At 39.5% G+C, this 12,435-nt stretch overlaps 1 protein-coding gene across 1 annotated transcript in view; it reads right to left on the reverse strand.

The window, feature by feature from the left end:
* Nucleotides 1–1,146: 1,146 nt before the first annotated feature.
* The window catches only part of LOC111871679, a 28,149-nt gene continuing 16,860 nt past the window's right edge, over nt 1,147–12,435 (reverse strand). Inside the window, exons 3-7 of the mRNA XM_023864941.2 lie at nt 11,786–11,916; nt 8,524–8,673; nt 6,987–7,102; nt 3,800–4,606; nt 1,147–2,322 (exon numbers count right to left, since the gene is read on the reverse strand). Coding sequence (XP_023720709.1) covers nt 2,092–2,322; nt 3,800–4,606; nt 6,987–7,102; nt 8,524–8,673; nt 11,786–11,916 — 1,435 coding nt within the window. The 3' untranslated portion in view covers nt 1,147–2,091. The remainder of the gene's footprint in view (nt 2,323–3,799; nt 4,607–6,986; nt 7,103–8,523; nt 8,674–11,785; nt 11,917–12,435) is intronic.

Below are 12,435 nucleotides of genomic sequence, written 5' to 3' on the forward strand. Positions count from 1 at the left end.
CTGAATGTTCATGGCCCACCAGAAGATAAACTGGTGATATGAAGGACAGGTTCTACGAGGAACTAGAACATGTATTTGACAAATTCCAATTTCAATGCCAAGTACGTAGGGAAGACATTTTCAAACCAACGATTGGGAATGAGAATTTGTTCGAAATTAGTAATGATAATGGAGTTAGAGTAGTAAACTTTGCCATATCGAAAAATCTTACGGTCAAAAATACAATGTTCCCACATCGTAACAATCATAATTATCCTTGGACATCTGATGGGAAGACACAAAATCAAATTGACCACATTTTGATATATAGGAGATGGCACTGACGTTTACTTGATGTCCGAACTTTCAGGGCAGGAGTTTGTGATCCTGATCACTACCTGGTGGTGACAAAAGTTAGGGTAAGACTTGCAGTGAGTAAGCAAACAAAAGGGATATGTAGTAATAAGGTATAAATGAGGAAAAGAGATAAAGCTGCTAATAAGATATGAGATCGGGAGAAGGGAATTATTTTCCCCTCGTCTTTTCCATATGTGCCCTAACGGTTATACAAATAGAAGAAAATTCTAAGTCCCTCACGAAAATTTCAGGTTTCATGGCGTCCTGGTGGCCACAATGTATGCAGGTGTGATTATAACGATAAAAAGGGAGCTGGGCGAGACAAGTAGCATGCATTGTAATGATGTAAAATGTGTACAGCTCTTCAGTCAGGAAACCTGAAAGGAAGAGACTACTTGGTATTCTTCGGAGTAGTTATAATGGTAATATTAAAACGGACCTTAAATAGTAATATGTAAAATTGTGGACTTGATTCAGCTTCCTGATTGCAGGACCATTAGCTATCTCTTATGAACACGATATATCCGGGTTCCATACAAGGTCGGTAGTTTATTGACCATCTGAGCGACTGTTAGCTTCTCAAGGGCTATTTCGTGGAGTTCGTTAGTTATTGTCCATTATTTCAACGTGGATTTTGTAGCTTGGGGGGACCTACAGCTCTGTCTACTGGTATAGTTGTAAACGTATTATAACATATTAAGAATAATTTAGGTTTGGATACAAATTAGATGAAAATGGACATATATATTTATGTACGTTCAACAAATAAACATACTACGCAAACTGCTATCATAGAATAACAGAGGTTCATAAATCAAGCATCACACGCACCGAAATTTTAATATTATTTAGCATTACAAATAAATTACTTAATTTCCATCACAGTATGTACATCAGTAACATTTTATTGTTTCACACAAGTACAGCAATTCATTTAGGGCAATATTTACTAGTTCTACGTTTGAACGAAAGCTTGGCAAGTAAATCTCAGAAACTCGAAAATGGAAACATTTCTCTAGCCAGTCATTCTGACTTCTTAACTTTCTCTCTGAACCTATAAATGCTTTATATTAAGACGACGTGTGTGTTCACTTACAACTAAAGAGAAAGTTGTTTCGTAGCTAACAGCATTACTGACAGTTTGTACTCCCTGTAGATCCCACCTGATTCCCCTGTTTCCTCCCTGTATCCTGTATGGGCAGTACAAGAACAGGAATAATTAGTAGAGCGTAGTGCAGAGACTAGACATCGTCCTGTATATCCACTGCGCAGTATTTTTTCCTAGTTGATGGCCTTGTGATTACTTTGCAGAACACTGTGTTAGGACCAATTCTGTAAACATTCCTCTCACTTTCACATAGCTTTGGCGGTAGTGGTGGTAACAGCAGTTCGTTTCCGTAAATGGGTTTTCCCGTGACGTTCCTATAGGGCAGACTATTCTATAAATCCTTCTATTTTACATTTTTAGAGACAACATACCTTTAAAGTTTATTTTCTAACGGAGATGTTTGAATATAAAATTGTACACTTCTTAATCGAAAACCGAAGGATTGAACCTGTTGTGAAGTAGATTTAGGACAGCCTGAATTCTGAGCGCTCAGCTGAGTTATGGGAGAATTATAATTTACCTCAAGGCCTTCTTCACCTGTTCCTCATATTCCACAGGAATCAAGCTTTTCTGTAACCACTGCACATGGTTTAGTTAGTTTTGCAACAGCACGTTCAAATAAGAACCCACTTTTCTCAATAATTATTTTATTTGGCCGAGAAGCCATCACCGGTAGGATCAAGAATCCAGGGATAGTTGTTGGGGCATTCCATACAGGTGAAAAGACGTAGGGTTTCGCCAGGGAGTTCGCGAGTCGTCAGAGGACAAGCGTTGGGCAAAGAACAGTAGGGCTGGCCCTTAACGTCGCACTTCTCCTTCCATTCCTGGAAATCTCGCAGTGACGTCAGTTCAGTGGGATTCTGCATCCACTGGATAACCTGTAAAATACTCTTAATCAGCATTCATTGCCATGTATTCTATACAACACTTCATGTTTAAATAGCATTTGTCTTAAATGAGTTTTGGAATTAAAGCATCCATATGTGAGCACAAAGGAAATTCTTAATGAATGTATTAATTAACGGTTTTCAGGAGCATGAATAGGCCCTTGAACGTGAACAGCTGCGCTTCGTGCTAATGAAAAAGAAAGTATAGATTCTGCAAAGTAAGAGGTTTCCAGTATATACATTGCACTGACTAATTATTTCTATATGAAGTTTGACGTTTTATAGAATATAACTCCAATCCAACTGAGACGCATATAAAACGCCATAGCCGAGTATTTCGTCAAAATCGCCATGCTTTGGGATTTTGAGTATATTGTGACCGATTAAGTTAATTTCGTATATTTACGCTCTTCAATTTTTTTTTTGTTAGTTGGTTTAGATTACTATTTTCTTCCATATTTATACACTCGAGTTATTATCTTATTACCAAACTTACGATCAGGGTAATTGTTATGCCTTTGTACGGACTCAGAAATTGAATAGGGCCATGATATATTGCGATTTAGCGGCTGTTCAGTCAAGCGGATTAACATAACAAGATCACCTTACAGAGAGCTTACTCTGTTGTGTGTTGTACGCGGTGAATATTTCAAAATGACATTCATAGACGTTTTATTAAATTTAGCAAATGTGGTGAGACCACTATTCAGGTTTGGCCATTGTGGATGTATTTATCTTTCTACAGCTGATGGTTGAACTGATATACCTGCAATACAGTTTCTCAAGCGATGAATGGAAATCACAGGCGATAGTCACTGTGGCAGCTAAGTATAAACTTTATAAACACACTTACATAGTAGGCCCATGTTTCACCTGCATCAGCAAGAATCAGCGAAGGCTCACACTGCATTAATTCAGGACAGAGTCGCGAGGCAAAGAAAGCTGCGAATCAGTGCCCGAATTCATTGGTACCGATTTTAGATTCTTCGAAATAATTTAAATTAAATAGAACATGACCTGTATGAATCTCACGTACAAGCTTTCACATCTGAAGTAGGCCTTCCCACGTACTTAACTAACGGAGCAGAGTCTTTCTTGAGTAACTGATAAGCTCGGTTTTTATTTAGCGCGGAGTCACATTATCGTGTTCACATGGCTCTGTTATTAGCCATTCAGTGAGCTAGTTCAATCCAGTTCATACTCACACACCCTATTCCTTTAAGATCTCATTTTAATATTATCCTCATAGGTACTTACAGGTTCCCCAAGTCTTCTGTCTGTTATAGGTATGTCTGCAAAGAACTATGTTCCTGAGGGAAAGTCCTTCTTGAGAAGCTGATAATCCCTCAACTTGGCAAGAATTTTCCCCTCCTTTACAGAACCTGAAGATTCATTACCTTATTCACAGCAGCCTGCAGTTGGATATAACTTACTTCTGATTTTGATAACGCTTAAAATGGGGAAGTACCTGAAGCATAGTGACGAAGTAGACGTCGTTACGGTCCAGCATCTCCTCGATGAAGCGGATGAGCTCGTCCTTGAATTCCTTCTTGCTCTTGAGCCAGGAGGCATGGAAGTGAAGGCCAAGTGGTGCACGGTTTGAGTTGAAGTGGCGGTTGAAATTGTGACGGAGGAGCCTTGCAAACTGCTCTCCAGTCTGGATGTTGGAGCAAGAGTCCACCATGTGACAACCGGGCAGGGATTCGTCAAACGTGGGGTCATCACGACGATCCAATTCGTTCATCACCATTTCCCATACTGGATGGCTTCGACTGGGGCAATTGTGCGCGTTGCCATTGCACTTGTGGGGCATGCGGAAGTACAGAGTGTAGGGCCAGATGGGCACACGTCCCAGAGGAGCTGTGATGGACGCATCGTAGACGAAGAACTGATCAGCCATCATCTCGAATTGCTTGTTGCCTCCCACCCGCAAGTATGGCGCTCTCATGCCGATGATGGAGCCATCGGTGATGTTGGCGAAGCGCTCAATGATGAGCCTGGCTCCTGCCATCTCGGCCAGCCAGTCATCATATGTGCCACCAGTCCAGTAGTTGGGGTCGTCTTTGTGCGTCAGGGAGAAAACGCCGATTTCATGCCCTCGTCTGTGCAAGTCCTGTACTGCTGAGTAATTGGTGTACTTGTGTGACACGAAGTATGTGCCGCGAATCTGACAGCCGTTCGGGTTCTGTCTCAGGCCGTTGAAGATTTCCTCATATAGGTCAATATTGTCGACGTTAACAGCGCCATTGAAGGTCAGGGTGATCATCTGAGGTACCTGTACCATGAAAATCAAATTTTGTTTGTTATCAAAACGTTATATTCGTTCTTTTAAATATCTCTTAATTATACAGTGTTTGGGATGAGGCTAATACAGTATGCGCCAAAATGCGATACTGAAATTCGCGCATATGCGTTTGTCGATAGGCAATAGCTCCAGCCGCACATGTTCCCAGTAGTGAAAAGGAAGTTGCGTTGTGCAGTTGTTGTTGGAAATGGGTCTCTCGACGGAGGCAAAAGTATTCATAGTTGAGTATTATTTTCGCTCATACGGAAGTGGTCGCCAGGCAATTCGCTTCCTTGGTTTTGAGCGGCCAGATGTTATCGTCCAGAAACCGCTACACAGTACACGTGTGACTATATGGTGTGCCGTCTCAGCACACGGTATATTAGGCCTCTATTTCATGAGGATGAGGATTATTTCTTCAGGATTTGAGAAGGTTCTGTCGTTCAAGGGGCCTTCACATGAATAGACAGTGGTATCAACAGGACGCCTTTTCATTTCAGTACTGTAATTTTGGCGCATACTGTATTTGCATGCTTTTCGTCTGAGGCTTGACATAGTTGAAGAGCTGCTATGGCCCTTACTGGAATACACAGACTCTTCTATATTAGTCCCTTTCAGTTTTGCATTCTGAATGCTCCTAACTCTTACAAATAGATTCTATGAACATTTCAGAAATAGGAAGTATGTATTTATTTACTTATTTATTTTATGCTTCAGACGAACTTTAAATATATCGCATATAACATTATAACCGTTGCAGTATCTTGAAATTATTGACAGAGAAACAATATCTAACAAGGAATTTGTAGGAATGTGTGTGATTTATCTCCATACCAAATTCCACATGCCGAAACCCAGCGGTTGGTTATTGCTATCAACAAATTGACGGCTAATTATAGATTTCATGCAGCCACTATTTCATTTGCTTACGTTTTACAAAAGGAAAGATACAGCTACAACTGTTTCTTATTTTTGAAAGATTTGTTACGATACGGAATTTCAGGACCCTATATTACGTGGCGCTAGTGTCGCTCCTACTGCACAGTTTTGTGCGTCTGTGATGTTGGTATTTCTGATCTAAGGAATTAAATAGCACGAGACTGGGGTAGCCTCCAGTGGCATGAAGTCCATATCAAATTTTATCGAAGTCCATCCAGCTTTTCTTGAAATGAAACATGCAGGCAGATAGACACACTATCAGACCTGTACGCGTTTATTTTGCGCATTACGCGCAAAGAAAGCACAGGACGACACATATGTAAAGAAACCACAACAGATTTAAGGAAATATGGAAATTATGCCTCCTCTTGTGTGCTAGTCTTGCTGTAATGCATGTGGAAAGTAGTGCTCTAACAATAGGCATGCAAAATAATTCATTAATTATTTCCTGTAGTTCAAATGTAATTCAGAATAGTATTTCACTGATAACTCTTTTAAAATCATGGTTTAAAAGTGACTTACTGTTTTTTGTTCAAATTCCGGCAGAAGTGATTCAAGCAGGAGGTGAAATATTACGGTCTGAGGTGCATAAACTCATTGATTATCTATTTGGAATAAGGAAGAATTGCCTGATCAGTGGAAGGATTTCATTATTTTACCCATTTACAAGAAAGGCGATGGAACTGACTAGTAATTATCGAGGGATATCACTACTATCATCTTCATACAGACTATTATACAGTATCCTCCTCTCAAGGTTAAATCCATATACTCGTACAGATGAAATTATTGGCGATCATCAGTGTGGTTTTCGACGTAACAGATCAACTACTGATCGGAATTTTGCATTCGTCAGATACTGGAGAAAAAATATGAGTACCATGAGACAATACACCAGCTCTTCAGAGACTTCAAGAAAGCCTATGATTCAGTTAGAAGGGAAGTATTGTACAGTGTTCTCATAGAGTTTAGGTTACCCATGAAACTACTAGGCTTGTTAAAGTGTGTTTAAATGAAACTCATAGTAAAGTCCGTATAGGTGAACATTTGTCTGATAATTTAACTAAATTGTCAGTTTAATATTTCATATTTTTACTAAATTTGAGCCCAAGTATACATCGCGAACTAAATTCCCATAATTAATTACACACAGAAAGCATTCTTGTGTCATACCATCAATCTGCATTGAAACGTGAATTAAACTAATTCTGACACCCATAGATAGAAACAAACTGATGCCATCTTAACATCGGGTAAGGAGTGACTCGCGGTGTGACCAGGGTTTGCTACAAAAGACACGTATTGACAAATTAGATGTTATGAAGGTTCATTGTTTACAAATTTGAGGTTCCCTGTATGTTAAATACGTTGGTATTATTCATATCACACGTATATATATATATATAAACGAGACTTTACTATATTTACTTACCTGGTTTGGCTCGATGGCTCCGGGAATTCTGGTACCGTCAGCAGAACAGAAGCAGTCCGGAAGAGTACATTGGTTCGGGTCACAGTCGGGTGCCCTGTTGGGATCTGTCTCCACGGCTATGGGAGGGAAAAACTGTCAAGAAGTTGCTTCCAGTAGTCATAGGACGGTGGTGCCATCCGTCCGTCAATCCCATCCCATCACATTCCATCCAATCCCGCCCCGTTCTTCCATCCATCGTCACTGGGACTCCTTGGACGAGGTATCAGCCCGTCACAAGGCCATTTCCTGCATACAGAATAAACGCACACAGACATCCATGCCTCGAGTGGGATTCGAACCCACGATCCCAGTGTTCGAGCGAGCGAAGATGTTTCATGCCTTAGACTTCGCGGCCACTGTGATCGGCGGTGGTGCCTTCACGTTCAGTAGTTGGGCTTTATGGCTACACATCATCGTTAAAGAATCCATTTCGTTCCCAGAATAAACATTTATCGGTTCCCTGAACACCAGTAACCGAATGGTCGTTGTAAAATACATGAGTGCGTTCTTGAAAGTGGGAATATATTTTCAGAATATCAAATGAGTTTCTTGTTTTGAGATTTGAATGCGATACATTCACGAGGGAGCTGTAACACTGCTGTAAACTGTAATTATGTATTAGGTTTGCATTCGTTCTTGAGGCGTCCGAGGTGAAGAGAACACGAATACTTACACAATACCTGATGGATGTTTTATATGGATGTGAAACGGGCCCTTTTACTTGAAAGAAACTAAGCGGTCTACCTAAATAAAAACGTTTGAAAACTGAGTAAGCAGGGAAATATTTTGGCTTAAGGAACATAAGGTAAGTGGGAAATTGTAGGATACTACATAACGGTTTCATGATTTGCAAAAGTCACTTAGTATTTTTGGAATAGTGATATACGGAAGGCTACGATGGACTGGGCATATAGCTAGTATGGGGAGGTACGGAATGCTCACAAGAATTTAATAAGAAAAGCTCTTGATAAAAGTTGGGAGAGTAACATTAGGTTAAGTTTTAGGGAAGTGGGTTATGCGGATTGGTGGTGGTTTGAAGTATGTCAGAGTGGTATCCAGTGGTGGTCATGAACCTAATTCTGATTGCAGACAGATGTTAATAAAATAATTGTCATATAATAATAATAGACAAATATATCGTTGATGATCCGTAAGAAGAGTTTAAATCAACTATCTTTATGAAGGGAATGAGTTGATGGAAAGACCCCTGTAGACCCATAAATAATATGTTTTTTTCTGATTTAGGACCTACATAGCGCGCTTGTAACAGTAAGTTTATGAAGAACAAAATTAAGTATATTAAAATAGAAGACAAATTTGACAGAATTTAACTTGTCCCCTTCTTATCGAGAGTTACAGTAAACAGAAGAAACTTTGAGTGAAAATATTTTACATAATTTTGACGTTTAAATTATATTTATATATGCGCACATCTGCGATTAGTAATATTGGTCAGGAAGAAGTTGAAATGTTCTTTTTGAAGACCCAGGCTACTTACTACAAGCATTCTCGTCGGACTGGTCCTTGCATTCGAACTTATCGTTGCAGAAGAGTTCTTTGTCGATACACTCGCCGTTGCCACAGGACAGCTTCCCCTCAGGACACACGGGTTCGTCCGTCTTGAGGATGGGCAGCACCTTCCTGGGCTCTGCGGATCAACACCGTGTTGCATTTTTCTGCATCTGTGCCTCACAACTTTGTTGATATATTGTTTACTGAATGACGCTTTCAGTGGCGCACATTATGCAATATCGAATGATTAACAAATAATAAATTGGAAGGGATGTGCTAGGAAGCGGTCATGGCCTATTTCGAAGTACTATCCGGTAATATTCCTGGAGGGACTAAGAAAAACCATAAAACCCTCAGCCGGAATAGTCGAACTCTTTAGATGAGGTATAAATCTATGACCTCCCAAATACGAAGCAGTTCTGTTGCCTACTCAACTGTGACGTTCATTGGCATACTTTAGCGAAAGGAATCACAGTGCCCTAAATTAGGGTGCCCCCCTCTCCATGATATTTCAGCTAGAATATAGAAAAGTTTGCAAAGCTAAGGAAGTAAAAAGTCCATTCTCAAGGTTAAAATAGAAAACACAAACATAAGTAACACACAAGATGAACAGTGAAAGAGACACGCAGTGAAGTTCTTTTATTTCTGCTGTGAAAGTTTGTCATACAAAGAGTGCATAAGAAGAGAACGCTTAGAGATTTTTGTTAGCTCTTGCAAGAGATTTCTATAGTTAAAATAGAATGTGAGAAATGCTCTGAGGCAATTGAGTTTGGGTGCATTTTGTAATGAAAATTAAAAGATGGAAATAGAACAATTGAAACTTAGTATTTTATTGTATACTATCTTGATTTATTAATTATGTAATGAGGAGGATTATTGTGAAACAAAACCATATTCATCAAGGAAATTAACTATATAGGTCACACAAAAGTAATTAACTCACATAAGATAAACTGTCGCCATTAAAATATACCAACAGTAATAAAGAATTGACATGTAGTACAACACATCTGGAATTACATTTTGTACACTTCTGTTAAGGCGAGTTTTATGTTTAAAGTTATTAACCTTCATTTGTTGCGATACTTTAATGGCACTACAATGGTAACAACGAACAAAAGTCCATCTCTTTTATTTGGACTTTTGTTCATAGGAGTCTTTATTTAATGTTTCACTGAGTAAACATATGTTAGTTTCTTGAGAGAAAGGTTAATAGAATTGTTAGCACAGCAATATAATTGTATTACCCATGACCGTGTGTTATTGGTGCCCAAGAATGTTAGTTCTTATGAAAGAGTAAATGTCACAAGATACCGAAAACCGCATTCAGCAAAGTAGTTTAGAGCAATATGACATTCAGGCATAAGTCATGCTGCGGATTCAAATATTCTATTTGTATCCTATAGAAGGAAAAGTGGGACAGCTAATATATCTAAAGTTCTACGTATGACAGTATAAGCCACTACTTTCATAAAACCCTTCCACACGGCATCACTTCACATGCACAAATTGTTCCTTTCTGATCTGTTTATCTGAATTCAACCTGCAAATGCCAAATATTATAATGAATGTACGTATGATGGTAATTATTAAAAAGTGAACAATACTGAGGTGAATGAGATGCAGGTTTGTTCCGTTTCCCTTCTAATTTCCTGTCGAATTGACCTCCACCTCCATCTTGAATTGTTATCACTTACTCTCCAGTCTGTCACAGTTGTTCACTTTACCCTTCCAATCACATGTTTGCTTATCAACGTCGAAAGCCAATCCGGAGGGGCAACTGATTTGCTTTATACCAGATTTTGTGCACCTGATGAAGAAAATAAATAACAAACGGAGCTTATTATGTGTTAAAACATTCAGAAACTGTAAAATGTCACGAGATACGGAGCTTGCTAAAATATTTTGTTTTAAATGTTTCGTTTCGGCTTAATCGCTAGTTTATATTAACCCTCGGCCGTTTCTCAACTACTCGTACTTTCAGTTTCACAACTTCTGACTTTCAGTTTCTTTGACTCCTACCGTATGTTTCAGTACTCGGATATGCAATTATTGACAGCGGCGAATAATTCGTTTGTTATAATATTAGAATGTATTAATCCAAAACGTTTACTCTCATTTTTCACTAGCCGCTCTCAACACATGTTCAGTCTCGGATGCGTCATTAATAAAGACATAGTAATTGATAAATATAGACCTTAAGAGTACGCAAACTATTTAAGTCGCTTAAAGATTAATGAATAATATGTTGGTGACCGAATAAAGAAGAACCATTGCCGTGACGATAGTACTTATGAATCATATCTCATCTGAGAACAAAGAAGAATTAGTATTTGAGATAAATATTTGTCAGACACTTGTGCGTGAAAGAGAAATATTGCGTCCACTGACAGGACGTAACTAAGAGAAAGGCAAAGGTGAAGTTGTCCCTGTGCTTACCTAAGCACTACGCCATGGAGGCGTATTGGGGAGTGGATGTATAGATCCATATTTTCTTCACCATGGCACAAGTTGGAGGTGAGTGGTCAGCTTCACGCCCCGACCGCTCTACCCTCGAGGAAATAGTCCCCGGTACCTTTTGGATAGGAGGCTGAGTGGGCCCAAGAGCCAGTTTGGACGATGTGGAGAAAAGAAAATTCTTGACCCTACCGGGACTCGAACTCCGATCCCTCGGTTGTCCAGCCCGTAGCCAGTCGCTATACCAACTGCGCTATCCCGGCTCCCAAACGAAGAGAAAGATGGTTATAAAATTATATATTCGTGGAAGAAAATATATTCCGACTATAATGTAGCAATGAGGAATGAAACGAATAATATAATTCTTATCGCAGTAAAAATTTTGGTATCGTAACTTCTTGAAAGTAACTGAACGTTTTTCCAAATTTCTCCGTTTTATATAGACCTATAAAAGAATTGAGATTTGAGCTTCTGGGGTATGACGGGATGTAGATTGGTAAATCATTACCGAAACTTCAGCTGTAAAGGTGAAGGCAGCACGTTCATCCGAAACGTCGTTAATGGACTACCGGATTATACGGTCCCAGAAGAGAGTAATCTTCATAGTCGCCGATGTGAGAACCTCAAATGAAACTAACAGTTTCGTTTGTAATTTGGCCGTTCTAGATCCTTTTTACTATACACGTATGGTACAAAAATGTAGCTAGGATTTAAGTTCGCGTCACCGTAATCAGCGAGACGTACCATGGGCGACATTTTACGTGTTTCTGAGATTGTACAATAATACTTACTTTCTATTCTATCACAGTTTTTAACATTGGTTTTCCAGTCACAAGTTTGACGCTCTATATCAAAAGCTAAGCCGTTAGGACATCTGACGGATGCAAGGCGAGTAATACCGTTCTCCCCAGCCTGGTCACACCTGTGAGAAAATGCATGATTTTTCACAAATATCTCAATTACACTCTGGTCCCCTTGCAAGGTAATTGCTCCAATAGTGTCTAGTCTGTATTCCAATACAAAAAAGAAAAAACTCCTCGGTCTGTAGTCCGCAAACGAACTCTACCGACCGAACGACCGCCGCTTCTCGGCTAAGTTAGTGCCCACTGCCGTTAATCTCGGTTTTCTAGAACACGTAAATCTTATTTNCTCCGGATAGAGGATGTCACGTGGTCAGCGCAGCGGATCCCCACTGCCGTTAATCTCGGTTTTCTAGAACACGTAAATCTTATTTACGAAATTAAGGAGAGTATCTCAAGCCGAGGTATATTTTTGAGTGTATGTTCAGTACACATTATGTACTGCACCCATATACACACAAATTGGCTCATAGTTTTGGATGTTAGCCACTGTCTTAGTGTCTTACGGGATGAGAGTGTTGTTTGCAGTGTGAAGCAGAAACCTTTGGGAATATCTCTTTCCATAATACTGTCCCCAAATT

Source organism: Cryptotermes secundus, unplaced genomic scaffold (assembly GCF_002891405.2).
Source record: "Cryptotermes secundus unplaced genomic scaffold, Csec_1.0 scaffold262, whole genome shotgun sequence".
Taxonomy (NCBI): Eukaryota; Metazoa; Arthropoda; class Insecta; order Blattodea; family Kalotermitidae; genus Cryptotermes; species Cryptotermes secundus.